General features: G+C 56.3%; 4 protein-coding genes across 4 annotated transcripts; 1 reads left to right on the top strand and 3 right to left on the bottom strand.

The window, feature by feature from the left end:
- Positions 1–1,835: 1,835 nt before the first annotated feature.
- GGS23DRAFT_610087 (alpha/beta-hydrolase) lies at positions 1,836–3,742 on the bottom strand (the record flags this gene model as incomplete). The annotated part of the gene is made up of 2 exons (XM_051520308.1): positions 1,836–3,299; positions 3,636–3,742. The coding sequence occupies 2 exons, from the start codon at positions 3,740–3,742 to the stop codon at positions 2,468–2,470; spliced, it is 939 nt and encodes a 312-aa protein (XP_051371650.1). The 3' UTR covers positions 1,836–2,467.
- Positions 3,743–7,842: 4,100 nt separating this feature from the next.
- On the top strand, positions 7,843–10,681 carry GGS23DRAFT_570231 (uncharacterized protein). The gene is made up of 3 exons (XM_051516501.1): positions 7,843–8,545; positions 8,610–9,180; positions 9,298–10,681. Exons 1-3 carry the CDS (start codon positions 8,375–8,377, stop codon positions 10,044–10,046), a joined length of 1,491 nt encoding a protein of 496 aa, XP_051371649.1. The 5' UTR covers positions 7,843–8,374; the 3' UTR covers positions 10,047–10,681.
- Positions 10,682–12,330: 1,649 nt separating this feature from the next.
- GGS23DRAFT_76189 (RNA polymerase III RPC4-domain-containing protein) lies at positions 12,331–14,663 on the bottom strand. Its single transcript, XM_051521255.1, has 2 exons — positions 13,827–14,663; positions 12,331–13,764 (listed from the first exon to the last, which is right to left on the bottom strand). Exons 1-2 carry the CDS (start codon positions 14,350–14,352, stop codon positions 12,521–12,523), a joined length of 1,770 nt encoding a protein of 589 aa, XP_051371648.1. The 5' UTR covers positions 14,353–14,663; the 3' UTR covers positions 12,331–12,520.
- GGS23DRAFT_76184 (UreD-domain-containing protein) lies at positions 14,571–16,186 on the bottom strand. Its single transcript, XM_051521254.1, has 2 exons — positions 14,934–16,186; positions 14,571–14,748 (listed from the first exon to the last, which is right to left on the bottom strand). Exon 1 carries the CDS (start codon positions 15,965–15,967, stop codon positions 14,975–14,977), a length of 993 nt encoding a protein of 330 aa, XP_051371647.1. The 5' UTR covers positions 15,968–16,186; the 3' UTR covers positions 14,571–14,748; positions 14,934–14,974.
- Between the last annotated feature and the right edge of the window lie 14 nt (positions 16,187–16,200).

Raw genomic sequence — 16,200 nt, 5'->3', positions numbered from 1 at the left:
GGACGGCGTTTCGAAAAGCCTCCCATAACTGTGCCGTCAGCTGCAAAAGCACACATTGGGTCATAGTGTTTATTAGGCCTAACATTAAGGCAGTATAAATTACCCCTAGGGCATACTGCCGCATCTACCCGATGAAGGAAGACTAGAATCTAGCCAATAAACCTAACGATACCGGGGGTAAATCCAAGGCTCCGGCTTCAGCTGTTAACCTGCCTTGTCCTGTCATATAGAATCCCATTCTGACACCTCAGACCTTAGGGATAGTATAAAAGGCAGCGCCGGAAAGCGTAGAGGCACGGTGATCATTTTGTCGAAGATCTAGACGTAGCCTATGGGCTAATGCTCGAGGACTATGGCGTCCGGGAGACAGAGGATGGGCTCTTTCCTGTTTTCCCTCTTGATATCCAAAGATCGGGTCTATAGTGTGGTCGGACGGCGAAGAGGGAATTCGTCGCAACGACCGAATCGCGTTGGCGTCCATGGCAATGTGGTTTTATGGCCATCGCTGACGAAACCTCAGGTGCTTCAACGTAGGTGACCTTTTCTGCCTTCGTCCGGAGAAAGGGTATACGATTCCATCCATGCTGTTTCCCGGCCAGAAGATGACTCGGCGTTATGCAGGCCCGTTTCGTATCACTGAGCGGGTTGTATCATCAACCTATTCCCCCGATCGCGTCCTCTTGTCCAGTGTAATGGCTTAGGTCATGGGTACAACCAGTGGCCTCGCAAGGCTGACGCGAAATCTGGAAGTCTCTTTGGTCGCTCCCCCCGCATGCCTAGTTGCCACGAGAGGCGGCCCCTTTCGTCGTTGATATGGAGATTGTTGCGTGGTCTGGCTAGGGGTACATGTACGCGTCCTCTGGTAAGACAAGTGTGGCAATCTCGTAGAGGTGATGGGAGGGGGCATCCCATCTAAGGGTTAGGTGCTTGAGAAGGCCTACGATCCGCGATGTGTTCTACAACTACATCCACCTGCTTAGAATCCCCGACGAAAGCATCAGCCCAGACGAGCAGACGATCGAGGAAACAGGAGAGTGGCTTCCAAACATACCTCGGGAGCGTATTACCGTTGCTATTATCGAGTCCGTACCCGAAGTAGATTCTGTATTGAGGTGTCACTTCGGATTCTTGTACCACTACTTGTTCAGTTACATAGGATCTCTTAACCACAGCTTAATTAACGATATACATTTTGCTTGGTTGCATAATGAACATAACTTCCCTCGTGGAAAATTAAATCATGCCCCCGAGTATGCAGACTGCTGGTGTGTATGGGCACATGTGGATTCGGTGGAATGGCAGAGGCTGTCAATGGGCACGGAGTAATAGTCGCTTGTCTAACGCCTCTCCACGGACGCCTGGCTTCCTAAACACCACACAGAGGGAAGAAACTACCATTACGGTGCAAATGGCGATTGTTATTGGCCAAAATTCGGTCTGACGGGAAGGATTTACGTCGTTGAATGTTTGAAGAGCGTATATAATATATATGGATCAGACTAAATATGCCTAGTGAAGTCGTCGAAAATTCCTGCGCCAGGGTCCAAGACCAATCGGAGCTACCGAGGTGGAAGGGGTTGCCTGTACGCATATGAGTAGGATCACAACAGCTTCACGGGGTTGGGTAGCGAGCATGCTGCTGGGCATGTAACTTACCTACGTCCCGGATCTACCTACGCCGCCAATCTAACACATTTAAATGGACAGGAGTCGAGAGACGACGTATTATATCATGTCACAGTGGCACACAACAGGAGAAGCGAAAAGGCGAAGGGGGTCCGAATTTATCGACTTGATGGTTAGTTAGAGAGCTAACTTCCAACAGAGATCTTGCCCTTTTATCTGTCCCTACATCTAGACTAAAATGGGCTAGGAAGCGGTTAACGCTGATGCCGATGCCTTCTTCTAGCCTCCCCCCGAGCCCCCCATCCATCCTTCTGCTAGGTCCTGGGGATAGTCTTAACGATATTCGAGAGACAAAACAAGGCATATAAAACGTAGTCTAGACGCCTCATGACTCAACAACCCTTTCGTATAGCATCGGCCTTATATAGCGCCCTAACTAGGATAGACTAGGTCCAGGTACATAGGTAAATCCCGCGGGAACTAGAACCGGATAGATAGACCGGGGGGAGAAGGAATCGCACGGCCAGAGGGGGGCGATGTCACCTCGAACGAGATGCCGCAAGGGCTACTAAGCCGCAGACATACAATCTACGTAAAACAAACAGATCCAGAGGAGCGAGAGCGGTCTGGCCGGAACGTGGAGGCATAGAATCTTGGCTAAGAGCAAGGTCCCCGTATACGCACCGACGGAGCTGGGTGCTGCTGAATGAATTCGGTTGCTTGCCCACCACGGCCTGTTGGCAATTGCCGCATAACTGCGTGTACATGCTGCTACGCATCCATCCCCTAAGCGCGTCTTCACCCCCACGTATCCTCCCTCCATCTCCCTCCCTCCCCCCTTCTACGGCGATCCCGTCGTTCCAGCAGCAGCAGCGCGGTCCCGCGCCTCCAAGAGCGCCAGGATGCGGAGCAGGGCGCGGGCGACGGCGGCGCCGTCCTGCCAGACGTGGTCGTGGGAGCCGCGCAGGCCGTCGACGAGCAGCAAGCGGGGGCGGTCGGCAGCGGCGGTAGCGTCCTCGACGACGCCGTCGGCGCGCAGGCGCGCGGCCATGGCGGCGGTCTCGGCGGCGTCGACGAGCTCGTCGTCGGGGGAGTGGCCGAGGGCGGCGAGCGCGAGCCCGGGCACGCCGCCGTAGGGGCTGGCGCCGCGGGCGAGCGCCGGCGACGCCGCGTCCCAGGCGGGGCCGCGCGGGCCGAAGGCCGCGGCCAGGAACTCGGCGTAGGCGCCGGCGGCGCGCGCGTCGGCGCCGCGCAGGTCGTAGATGCCCTCGAGGCCGAGCACGGCGCGCGGCGGCGCGAGCGGCGCGGCGGCGGCGGCCGCCGCCGACGGCCAGAGCAGCGCCTGGTACGCGAGGCACGCGCCCGCCGAGTGCCCCGCGAGCACGTAGCGCGCGCCGAAGCCGAAGCGCCGCTGCAGGAAGGCCAGCGCGGCCCGCGCGTCGTCCAGGTGGTCCGGGTGCCGCGCGGCGCGCAGCCGCGCCGCCGGCGTCGTCGCCGCGTCCTGCGGGAACCCCGGGTGCGGGCTCAGCCGGTAGTCGAGCGACGCGAAGGCGGCGACGGGCGGCGGCGGCGCGGCGTCAGCGCGACCCGTCTCCTCCAGCACCCCCGTGATGATCGGCGCAAACGTCTCGTGCGTCACCCGCGGATCCCGCCACGCGCCCCCGTGGATGTACCTGCGAGGTTAGCGAGGCTGCCCTGCCTGCCTGCCGCGTATGACGCGTGTGGGTGGGTAGAGGGGAGCCGGAGGGGCGATCCGTGCTGCGCCTGAGGGGCGGGCGCGGGGGCATTGCGGGTGCTCGTGTGTGCGCACGCGGGCGCGTGCGCGCGCGTGTGAGGGTGTGGGCATATGTGTGAGCGTATGTATGTGTGAGGGCGCAGAGGCGGGGGTGCGGGTGCGGGTGCGGGTTTGGGTGTAGCTAGCGAAGGGGGGGGGGGGAGGTGAGGGAGCGGGCGAGCGAGCGAGCGGGCGAACAACAAACAGGTAATAGGTAGACGAAGGTGAGATTCACACGATCCAGTATTTCGCCTCGGCGGCGATGTCGACGTCCCACACGCCCACGCGCTGGAGCTCGTGGGCGCCGTACTGATGCACCGAGTATCGCAGCGAAGCCGCCATCGCTGGTTGCGTAGCCGCGGCAACTAGCTTTCTTTCTTTCTCTCTCTCTCTCTGCCTGCCGAAAGGAAGGGCAAGTCGGGCTCAATGGGAGCCAGTAGGTATCGCTTTCGCGCTCTTCTGATCGGGATGGTACCCAATCTGCGACAAATCTGCTCGAAACCGGGAAGAGGAGAGATGTCGGCCGAGGTTATCCCTGTTCCCCGAGGCAGCTCTCTCGGCGCATATATGGGGCCTTCTCCTACTCCGTGACCCTACTGGGTACGCGAATGGGACGTAACGCTTACTGCCCACCACCACCCCCTCGCGGTCGAGGGGCCTACATGCATACGGTAGGCATGTGTATACTATATGTATAGGCATGTGTCATGTGTAGGCACAGGTATGTCATGTGCAGGCATGTGTTACCTATGTATCTAGGTATGGGTGCATGTATGTAGGTAGAGGTAGCTATGTAGGTAAGTGCACGCATGTAGGTGTTTACGCATGTGTGTATGAGTATGCTCCGCCTCACCCCTTGTGAGCCTTCGACGACATGGTATGTTGTTCTGTATGTAATGTGTAGCAGCTATGCGACTCGGTAGTATGCAGCATGTAAGTGCTTATGAAGTTTGGTCCCCCCTTCATCTCCCCTCTCGGCAACGCGCTCCTTCGACGCCCGCATTGAAAGCCGCTTTCTCCCTACGTCGACCAGCACGTGTAGGCTTCACGACGATGGCGTGTTTCGGAGATACAAAATAGGCCTGCCGTCGTAAGCTGGTAGTCATACCTACTTCATGCGGACCTCTATCCGCAACTGGTCTATCTTGTCGAGGTCGTTCGAGGAGAGCCCACTCTAACAGGAAGGTCTGATTTTCAGATTTCCCTTCTCGTCACCAATGATTTGCACTGGGAGGAATTGCCGACATGAGTCTGTTGGGAGTACGCGTACGTTAGCTATCGTCGGCCAAGTTGGCGGTGTCTTTCGAAACCGTCGCATTCGCCTTCTCCCTCGCCAATTGCGCGGGAATAGTCCGCAAAACCAGGGTTAAAAGTGCCAACGCATATGGAAAAAAAACTCTTTTCCCGACGGCTCGATCCACTAAATCAGGCCCTGAATCGCCGAGGAGAGAGACCAATAGCAAGATGGAGACGAGCTCGAACGGGATGGGGATGCGGTTGACTCGTCACTTGTTGGTCTCGACTGTGTCCAGGGGATCCCGATGGGATCCCGATGTAGGCATGTAGACTCTCCCGACGAGTAATATGTTGGTGATGCTTTTAACCCGGAGCGCATGTTGCCTGTTACAGACGATGACACTGGCGAATTGGCGATCTAGAAGGGGGGGAAATGAGCCGATTTTTAGCATACTCGTCTGCAACAGCTCCCGTCCCGTCCATATTGGCTTGCCAATCACGGGTTGAGACGGTCGGTCTGGATGCACTAGGTGGACTCGAGATGGATATACTCATAGATAGACCGGGGAGATGAGATGGATCATAGCCATAACTAGAGGCTGCAGCGCAAATCAACCGCGAAATCTTCCCGAGATGTCCACTTCTTCGTGTCAGGGGGGCCAGCGGGGCGGAGGAGAGAGAGAAAAGAACGTCACGAGTTTTTCTTTGGCATGAGAAAGCTTTCAGCTCCGGCTAGCGCAGCGCGTTGCGCAGACGAGGCCAGCGCGCGCGAGTCAAGCCACCTAACGGATTCCGTCACAGACGATTGCTTCGTGGAATCCGAGTCTACGGCGCGGGCTAAACTGGTACGGGCAACGCCTGGTTGACCGACCCGAAGGTCGCCCTGGTCCTTGAGCCCGCCTCGTGACGAACCATCCGATTCGACAAGTTGGGACCATGGTCAAGGCTGTCCTTCTAGCAATGTAATACGTGCTATGCTTAATCTGTTGGGCGCCGTCTTACCGCATTCGACAAGCCCATGGCCTGTGTCGGGACGAAGGATTCGCTTGTCACGACCCGGGTACCATAACTCGGAGAGGCTCGCCGGCGTCTCGAGACGGGGTCTAACTTTTGTCGAGACGCGTGATTGGACCCGAGGCCACGATGGAAGCTTGCTAGAAACCCGTTCCCAGACGGCCAACGCCTCCTTCTTCCCGCCGCCTTTTTTATGCGATTTATGCCTGTCGTCTGTCGTGGGGGTGTGACATTCGTGCCCTGCCGGACGCATAACCCGGCAGGCAGCGCGACTCGCTCCCATCACGTAGCCCTTGCGGTCGTTGTCAAGATGAAACATGCGGGGTATGTGACGGAGGGAGGACGGGTACTACGTAGTAGTGGTGGTGATATAGGTAGGTAGGTAGTTCGAGGAGCGGTGGGCGCAGAAAAGGGTTGCCGTCATCAGCCCGATCAGTTGATCGCCGTCCCCCAAGATGGACTTGGTCTGCCAGCTACCTCCCCTCCTCCTCTCAGCGTCGGGGATGGGTCCTATTACTACCCAGATTGTGCTGCAACAGCGACGCTGATAAGTGGCGGCCCGTGATGCGTTTTCTAGAGACACAATTTTGTTTAGCCGAAGCCGGTCCCCTGGCTAGGTGGTACACGTAAATCAAGGTCAGCGAGGTTGCTGTTGTTGACGAGATTGGTGTCAAACCAGGGGGTGGACGAACCCACCAGGGGAGCACACCGGCGCCCCTGACTAGAAGGACTTGGCGCGGCTAGTGTAGCGACGGTTCCGCGAGCATAACAAAAGGCGCCTCGTACCTTGGACCAAACCCGCTAACAGGAGCAGGGGACCGAGGAGAGGCTATCGTAGGAGCGGCGGGAAACGGGGGAAACGGGCACCGTTCGTTTCACACCACCAACTCCTTTCAGGTCTTAGACTGCGATGCAATACTAGGTGTGTAAGCGCGGGATATTTCGGCGAGAGAGAGAAAGTGCCGGTGGGGAGTGCTGACGAGCAGGATGTCCCGCGATGTTTGGAGAGTTCAAGTCCAGACCGGGTGAAAGAGCGGGCGGGTTCAGCTTATCGGAGAATTTGCGCGGCGATGAGACGGGGGAGAGAGCCCATCCAACCTCGAATCTACCGTGGAAGCGGTCTGCCTGTCGCTATGGATGCCCACTCTACACGTATGGGGAGAACCTAGCAGACACCTCATATGAGAAGCGCCCCGTTCCCTCCCACACGCACCTAACCAAACCCATAACAGCGTAAGAGTGGCGCAGCTCAAGCAAGATGGGTAGCTACCTGACATATGAGTAGGTGTATCGGAGAGAGATCGACGAACTAGGCACCTTATATACTGGACTGACATGGGTGGTGCATCAGTGAAGATAGCCGCGAGTGCGCACGCGAGGAATTGGCGATATCGGCAACGGGCCAAGAGCACGTAGGTAGGTATAACTGTAGAGAGATGGTAGACGGCGACAGCACCTGGTCTGCTGCTGTACGCAGTACGTATGCATGCGTATAGGTATGCGTATGTGTAGGTATTTATTTACAACTGCCTACGTACGCCGCATGTGTGCATCTCAGACACGCATACTAGACACGCATATCAGACACGCATACACACTACACATTACGACACCACGACACTACACTCTACGACACTACACATACACTACACACATACACCACACACACAACACCGCTTACACCCACTTACACAGTACACACTCGATACACATAGATACCACGACGCAATCTTCCACCAAACAGATCTTCCTTGATACGTACACGCGCGCATCCGCAGCGGGCAATGCTCGACACGATGTGATTCGGGCGGTGCCGAACCCACACCCCCCAAGCCCATATCTGGGCAGGTACTGTAATAACACTCAGCCCTCGGATAGCGCCTACGCGAGCGGATCGTCAAAGCACCGGGGACCCATCGGTTGCTTGCGCAGCCCTGTCCTGCTCATAACTCTGGGCAGACGGGTCCCCCCCTTGCTCCCGGACCCATCGTGGCAGGGTTCCGCATACCACCGGCAAGGGTGCGAGGCTTCTCGCTGCCCACACGTTGGGAGGACCCCGGCGCCTTAGAGAGATGTCACTTTCGCTGCGGCCTCCGGTTTCTCTTACCGTAGCACCAGCCTCGGTTCGCACCCGGCGCCCTAGCACGAACCCTCTGTCACACACACACTCTCTCTCTCTCTTCCCCCTTCTGTCTCTGTCTCTGTCTCCCTCTCTCCCTCTCTCTCGGGGCGGATGTGCTACGTAGCAGGGCCCGGATACGTTGTGTAGATATCTCCTGGCAGGTACCTACCTCGTGGGGCAAACCCGATAACCTCTCTGCATGGGGGGGAAGAGAACCGCCTCCTGTCCCTCTCTGGTAGAGGACAGGGATACCCCGAGATGCCCACTCACTATCTCGACTTGCTATCTTCTATGTAGGTGCGTATGTAGGTATGTTCGAAGTAGGGTCATGTAGGCGCACACATACCTACACCCGTCAGAGCTGATGGCCCGGGTATGCCTTGCTCGCATCCCCACATACTCGGGTCGGGTGCTGGGCGCTTTCATCGTTCTGATAATCGATCTGGCAATACTTACATAGGGAAGGCCCCCCCCTCTCTCCCCCACGGGAGACGTCCTCGTTTCTCTCTGCTCGGTTCCCTTCTTTTTTTGTCTGTTTCTTTTTCTCTTCTTTGTTTTGCTCGAGTCGTTCATTGCTTGGCGCCTGATAGGCACCCTCTATCATGGCAGCCCAGGATCCCAACGCGCCCACGGATAGCAATGGCGGCGCTCTGGTGGCTACCGCCGTCACGATGCTGGCCTTCTCGTGGCTATCCGTGGCTTTAAGATCGTTCGTCCGTGCTAGATTAACTAATGGGTTTCAGTGGGATGACTGGTTTATGTTGGCTGCTCAGGTAAGGAGAGGTCGTGCTGTCGTTGGCTACTTGATTCGTTACTTATACATCCTCTTCCGAGCAGGTAAACTTCACCATATCGTGTGTTTTCATATTAGAGGGAGTGAGCACTGGCCTGGGCCGGCACAACAAGTCGCTCGACCAGCAGGATGAGATCAAGGCCTTGATGTACCAGGCCCTGGCCACCGCCACCTACATCCTCAACATGTGGCTGGTCAAGCTCAGTATCGCCATCTTTCTTGTTCGGCTCTCTTCGCAAAACAGATACAAGTACACGATATACGGCAGCATCACCGTCGTGAGCATATGGAGCATAGTCCTATTCTTCTGGAATCTGTTCCAATGCAACCCAGTCCCCGCCCAATGGGACTACACAATCCTGCAGCAGGACCCCAACGCTCGCTGCGTGTCCGCTGACGAGATCGTCAATGCTGCCTACGCGCTGAGCGTCATGAACGTATTATCCGATTGGCTGTACGCCCTGATACCGATACCGATGCTTTGGAAGGTGAAGATGACGGCCCAAGCAAAGCTCACGGTGGTCATCGTGCTGGGTCTGGGTGTTTTTGCGAGCATCGCTACTCTTGTCCGGCTCAAGTTCCTCTCGGACCTTACGGAATTAGAGGACATCTTGCGTAAGTCCCACTGTCTTTGGCTAGGATCCTAGAGCAGGGAGGGGGGGGGGGGGGGCGATCGCGCGTGCGGACGTTGTCGTATACCCATCGCGGATTGCTAATCGTCTCTTTGTATAGATAACGGGACGGACGCGATGGTTTGGACGTTGATTGAACCCGGAGTCGCCATCGTCGCATCGAGTCTGGTCACTATACGTCCTCTCCTTCGCCTCTGGAAGATTAAGGGATTCGGGACGACTGGATACAGCCGCTCAGCTGGCCCGTTCGGCAACAGCCAGCCTATATCACGCACCACTCGATCGAATAAGATGCCGGCTTTCGGCTCTGCCGAAGTCACCCTGGTGGATGTCGAGCTTGGCCAGTCGAAAGGGTCCAAGTCCGGAGGGAAGCTTCACCGATCTTTATCGCTCTCAGACGCCACGACCGTGGGAAGTTCCCGTTCTCGATCATCGTCGGATGCACCCTTGGTGGCAGGCAGATTACAACGATCCCGGTCGATATCGGACGCCGAAACGTTGACCAGCAAGAGCCATCGGTCCCGACCGTCGCATATGTCCATGGTTTTCGAGGCGCCTTTAGAGGAGGACGACGGGGCGCTGCGACCACCGGAACACGAGGACCCGAGCGGCTCGAGGAGACAAGAGGTGAAGAGCGAGATGTATATCATCGAAGGTGCCGGCCCACCTACGCCGCCCCCGACGACACACAAAGGACCCGTACGCAACGACACCTGGTTATCGGAGCAGGGTTCATCGAGCGATGAATCTTTCGAAATAACCCAGGTTACCTCTCGATTTAATGACGCCGACGACTCCCCACGATTCGGCAAGCCACTGCCATTATTACCACCGTCATACCAGAGGTGAACGGCACAGTCGAAACGAAAGAACAGAACCAATATATATATATTCTATACGTATACTTTCCGCCCCCGAGCAGGTCCGTTACCAATAAGACGCCACTTCCGGGACCAAATCAACGCCGACTTAAAATTTCCTTTCTATTCTTAGATGTATAAATGAGATATACCGGACATACCCAAGGGTCGAAACTAGGTTAGCTAACGGTGGGCGGCTGGGCCATAGGGAAGCGTTTTCTTTTTCTTGGCTGTGGGATGCCTGTACTGCAGTACGGGAGGGCGGAGAGGAAGGGGAGTTACGAGGGAAAGAAAACTCCTTACCATCGGAGTGCAATCTTGGCCAGAGGGCTGGCTTGTCTCGGGTATTTTTTTTTTTTTACAAGTATCTTTGGATAGAAGGACTTGTCACTATCGCCACTTACGTCGCCTAGGCCTACTAGACGCCCTGAAGGGGACGGGAGAGCCCGATTAGGCACTGGGCGGAACTGTTGAGGTATTAGCCCATCCTCAGAGGGAGAAGACGAGGTGTACCTGTACACGGCGCCCGGGAGGAAGATCGTCAGACTTCCAGAGAGAGTTCGAGGTTCATACCTCGGTAGTATTAACTACGTACATAGTAAATACAGGCCTACTAATTCTGAACCCGGATTTATCTTCTCGTTCTGCTGGGCTCACTACTACGTAGCCCGACGAATCCAACAGGATAGATAGAAACAGCACATATTCACTTCTGAAAGTGAACAAGGCTGGCTATTAAGGCCCGCCTTCGGTTATTAAAGGCGAGTTTCGGAGTGGTGTTGCTCCTTTCATTCTGTCCAGAGGTAGCTACCATCGAACACGAGCTAAGACACATTCTGGCATCTGAGGTGAGGATCACCAAGGCCGAAACACATACAGCTTGCACAGCACCATCCGCATACATCCGCATCCCGATCTGTCTCCTGTCGTTCACCTAACCCGACCAGCTCGTCGGTAGCGTAGTCAGCTCCGACAACGCTGGAAACGGCAGGCCGGGCCGGCAGCCAGCGGCCCAGCGCAGGCCCACTGGCGCTCCAGAGCGCAGGAGCACGCGCATGCAGACGAGCACGGCACCAGTCTTCGTCTGCTGCGGCTCACGCGAAAAGACAGGGAGGCCCTGAGCAGGGGAAGTACATATGTAGGCATGTATGCCCCCGTCGGCCATCTCTCGACAACGCGAAAACGCTCTTTGCCCCCCTTTACTCGCCTAGGTTCAAAGCCCTCCGCACCGCGCACGCGAGCCCGCGTCGTCGACATACCTAAATCACTTGCCTCGCGCCCGCGCCAACTCATTTCCGAGCGTCCGGCGACAGAACATTCCACCCGCCTTCCCCCCCCCCCCCCCCCCCCCCCGGTCCCCTGCCTTACCTGCTAGCTGGCTAGCTCACCAGCTAACTAGCTTGGTGGCTAGCTAGGTATCTGCGGACCCGCGTCCTATATATAGCTCGCCGTGGATCACCCGGGGTACCTGCTACGAACCCCAGCGACACGAACCGTGCTTTGTGTCCGCTGAAGACGATACCTAGGTAGGTAGGCCGGCATCGGGTAGCCAGCGCGCGGTCCGGGCTTCGCAGTGCTGCGCGTGTTAGGTGGTACCCAGGTAATGTCTGTATGCGTGCGATAGAAGTACCTCGCGCCATTTCCCTCCCCATCCTTCGTTACCTAGTTAGTTTCACCATGGAGCGCGGAGCGGCGCAGCGCGCAGGCGTGAGTGAGGTTTGCCGGCTACTAGGTAAGGTATGTACATGCGGATTCACCCAAGAAGAAGAAGAAGAAGAGAACCCCAATCTGGCTTACCGTCTGTGCGGATAACCCGATCTGAAGGCACCAGAGCCTCCAATCTACTGAATACCACGTAATGCCCTCACGGGGACTATTTGCGTCCAGTATGCAAATGCGGAGCAGGCTTCAGGCGCGAAGTAACCCTACCGACGGGGCACAGGACGGTTCTTGTTACGGGGGATCAAAGGCATATGGAATACTACGTAGTACGTAAGAGAAGTCTTGCCTTTTCGTATATAAGGCGCGTGTCGATAATAACCCGGGCATACCTAAACGATATAATCGTCACATATACACGCTAAAACCTACGGACTAGGCAGAACGGAACAGATATGTACAGGCTTCATATAGTATAGGGTTCCGCACGGATAGCTTCGAGCCCGCGCCTAAATCCCAACGGAGTGGGCTCGCTCGGGCTCGTCACATCTCGCTTCGGTTCGTGGGTGTATTGACATATAAATGCTAAACTGTTTTTCCTCTCTCGCTCCAGTTATATGCGCCAGGGTGACAGTACTATTTGTTTTAAGGGGAGGCATTCCTCTGCCTAGTCTATCCCGCTCCAAACAGACAGAGGACAATAAGTCGAGTGACTCGCGCTAGACTGCTCGCTGGATAACGTAGAACGCGATGAAACTAATCGAATTTTCGCGACGTCGTCTGCCCGGAGCACCACGCATATAATTACTGGTTTAGGCTGTCTATATCGTCGAGGCTGGGATCCCAATCCTTCTCCTCGTCCCAAATCGGAGCCAAGACGTACTTGCCCATCACCTCGCCCATACCGTAGGCGGAGCCAGTGCTCGCACTAGGGTTCTCCAAGTTTATGTTCTGCTCAACCATGAGGGCCGAAGTTAAGAATTCCGTCGCCGCGCCCATGCCGAGATTCAGGATCGTGCCTCCCCAGTCGAGCTCTACTCTGCCCGATTTGCGTACGTTAAGCTTGCCGATGAACCCGCCCTCAGGCGGGAGAGTTGAGAACGGATTCCATGTCGGTTCGGTGCCTTCTTCGATCTTTACCTTCACGCCGGCCGATTCGTTGCCCTTCTCTTGAGATGTGAGATCTACGGTTTCCGTCTCTCCACTCACATCATGTGTGGCTTTGGCTAGAGGCGGGAGAATGGGCGGTAGCTGGAAAAGATATAACAGGTTGTCTTTCTCCTGGTCCAACTGTGGCTCTTCTTCCCCTTCCCCTTCTCCTCCTCCCTCCCCACTCTCATTGTTCTTGTTAGCAGGAGCCGAGAATTTCAGTTCACGTAGTTGGGCCTCTAAGTCGATGGCAGCATGCGCGACCTCGGGATCCTTAGAGGCCTTGTCTTTGCGTTTTCTTCTTTCAGCCGCGGTCTCGATCTCGGTGTGGATCGGCTTCTTCTTAGCCTCTGGCGAGGGAGGCGCCTTTTGCTGCGTTATTACTTCGGGGATGTCGGCTATGTCGACGACCATCGATTCCGGATCCGTACCCGGTTCCGCCTTCACTGTGATATGGCTTTTCGGGGCCGCATGCCATACTTCGTTATCGTCGTCTATCCTAACGTCGCGTAGGTCCCTAGTTTCGGTGGAGACAAATAGATCACTATCGTCGTCGCCGTCAACGTCAGATGATTGACGTTCTTCGGCTTCAAGTTCTGCCGTGGTCTTGACTTTGACTGCCTCCTCTTCGTGCTGAATGCGGATGAGGCCAACCGGAAGGCTTCCAGCCGGCTTTTGGCTGTAACGAGAGGGTTGATAAAGGGGCGCGCCGTTCTCGTCGTAGCCCGTAAATCCGTTGAGGAGGTCCATGTTAACTCTGCTCTCGTGCTCTCGTCGAGGTTTGTATCTGGAGCTGTCGCTCTGAGCGCCGAAAGGGGCCTTGGATGAAGTTCCACCGCCGGCGCCACCACCACCGCCTGAACTCCATCCAAACCCACCGCTGCCCGCTTTGAGTTGATCTAGTCGGATGTTAGTGTATCTCAACGAACTGCGTGGCACAGAGAATTCAGAATGGTATTACCTGCGGGTATAGCAGAAAATGGGCCGCTGGCTGTGACAGTTCGTCTGATAAATCTACGCTGGGACGCGTCACCCCTCCCACGACCACGTCTTGCTCTTCGTTCTTCCACTCGCTGCTCCCGCTCCTCGGCCTTGATTTTGATGGCTAGGTCGCGATTTCTCGCTTCTTCTAGCATTGCTCGCTCCGCTGCGTCGCGCCGCACATTCCTAGGCTTGAAACGGCTGCCACCACGCGGCGGCGCAGCAGCGGGTGTTTGCGATCGTCTTGAGTTCGCGGCGGTTGACTCGCTGCCTTGCGCATCGGAGGACACTACCGGATCCTCGGCTGGGGGTACATGTGTAGGCGCATCTTTCAACGCCGCGTCAGCGGCGCTTGTAGTCTCCTGAGCTGAGAATGAGGCGCCGGCGAGAGGCGTTCCCGTATCGAGTGATGCCCTGCCTATAGTGTCTGACGCCCGGCTAGCTCTCGCAGCTCCTCTTCCTCCTCTTCCTCTCGCGCCGCCGCCACGTGCTCCACGGGGAGGCATTCCACTAGACCATGGGAGTTGAACGGATTTATCTACGAGAAGGAGAATAAAAGGCTAGATTGAAAGCACGCCCGTCGGGTGATTGGATCATGGACGAGGGGATATGTGGATGTACGAGTAGAAGAATGATGACGGCCAGGCCAAGTCTGATAACTCGAGAAGACGGCTAGGAAAAGTACCTATGGTGGGGCTCTGTGGGAACGACATCATTCCTACAGCAAAGTACCCTGGTACTTAACGGAAGTACATTGGTGGGGCACGATAGCTGAGTGGTTATGTGGTTAGTAATCACTTCCTGCAGCTGGCCGTCAGTTGGCCGCCACCTAGAATCGCGACCAACCCCTGGTTGGCGAGGAAGAAAAAGGGGGAGAGGCGGCGATGGCAATCGACGGGACTCTATTGTGATGGCTAGTTAGCCCTTGGTCGGACCCCTTCCCGGATATGAAACCAAACAGAAATCTGCCTACCTGCCTCTCCCATAGATGGTGGCTCGAGGAGAATCCGCTTAGGTAGGTAGGTAGGCGGGTATACACCTTAGGCGTCTAACGAGTAGAGACTGAGATCAAGGAATAGTTGCCTACCTCCTACGGCACGCGCGATATAGGCGTCGGCCTCGGCATTTTCATCGAACACACATCAAAGCTTGCTCTCCAAAGTGCTGCTCGATGCTGCCTTCTTGAAGAAGCATTGTTCCCACCCAGTTCCGTGCAGCCTCAACGGTTGCCGCCCCGAATTTGACCACGATGCAACCGCGCACGTTGGCAGCTGACCACAATATCTGCTTTTCCTTCTCTTCCGCCAGCCTTGCCGCCCGCCAGCGCTGGATAGGAGACTGAGGTGCGGCTTCGTCCTTCTCGCGCGTCTCGTCGCTGCGGAAATCTCGAGCGCCTAGCCGTGGCAAAGCGGAAAATTCGGCCAGGAAGAATTCGCCGACGGTCCTAGTCATAGGACCTCGTAGAATCAGCGTCCCGACGATAGCATGGCCATCCATCGATTCGCGGAGCGAGGGCAACCCAGCAGGCCGATTTGCGCTATCGAGGATGACAGCATCTCGCACCAAGAGACGCTCTTTAGCGCCTGGCGCGTCGGCAGCGGACCAAACTTCATTGCGTCCAACCCATCGCCTAAAGCTCCAGTTCTCCCCGCGGGCGGTGCGGCCCTGGGTAACCCAGTCAAGCAAGCACATCGAGGCGCTCGCGGCTAACTTGAATATCTGGATCTGCTCATAAATGCTGTTCTCAAACGGCTGGACTGGGTCCGGAAGGAGGCACAGTGCTGCGCCGGTTTTTATTTCTACGCTTAGGTTTTGTCGTGTTACGATGTTCTGTACGGCGGATGGGAAGATTTTGGTATGTCCCTGAGTGACGACACTGAGTCTCGCCTGGGGATGTATATCGATGCTGAGGTTAATTTGGTCCCCGCTGACAAGACCGCCCCCGTACGACAAGAGGAATACCAAGACGCTGCCCTGCTCGGCGACAGAGGAGGGGGAGATGAGCTTGAGCGGATATTGGTAGGTGATGCTCTCCGGTGCGGAGATATTGTTGGGCGCGAGCTTGACCACTATTCGACCTGCGCCGGGGAGCGACGACGACTTTGGGAACGGCGAACTCATGTTACCAATCCCATACTGGTTCTAGCAAAAGCCGAGCTTGAGAGGGTTACGATTGGGGGTTATCTTGGTGTAGAGGTGGCTTGAATTAGGCACTTGAAGTAAGGTAGGTAATATATCTGTTGTGCAAGGTAGGGGGCTTTTTGCGACGTGACGATCCTTTTATCTCGGCGAGAAGAAGAGACGCAACGTAGGCTAGGGCGGTAGGTATGGGTATATGAGGACGGGTCGGTTAT

This window comes from Durotheca rogersii (assembly GCF_024521655.1).
Source record: "Durotheca rogersii strain YMJ 92031201 chromosome Unknown GGS23scaffold_11, whole genome shotgun sequence".
In the NCBI taxonomy this organism is placed as follows: Eukaryota; Fungi; Ascomycota; class Sordariomycetes; order Xylariales; family Xylariaceae; genus Durotheca; species Durotheca rogersii.
The sequence above is the reverse complement of the archived record's forward strand: the minus strand, read 5'-3'. Positions and strand labels throughout refer to the sequence as shown.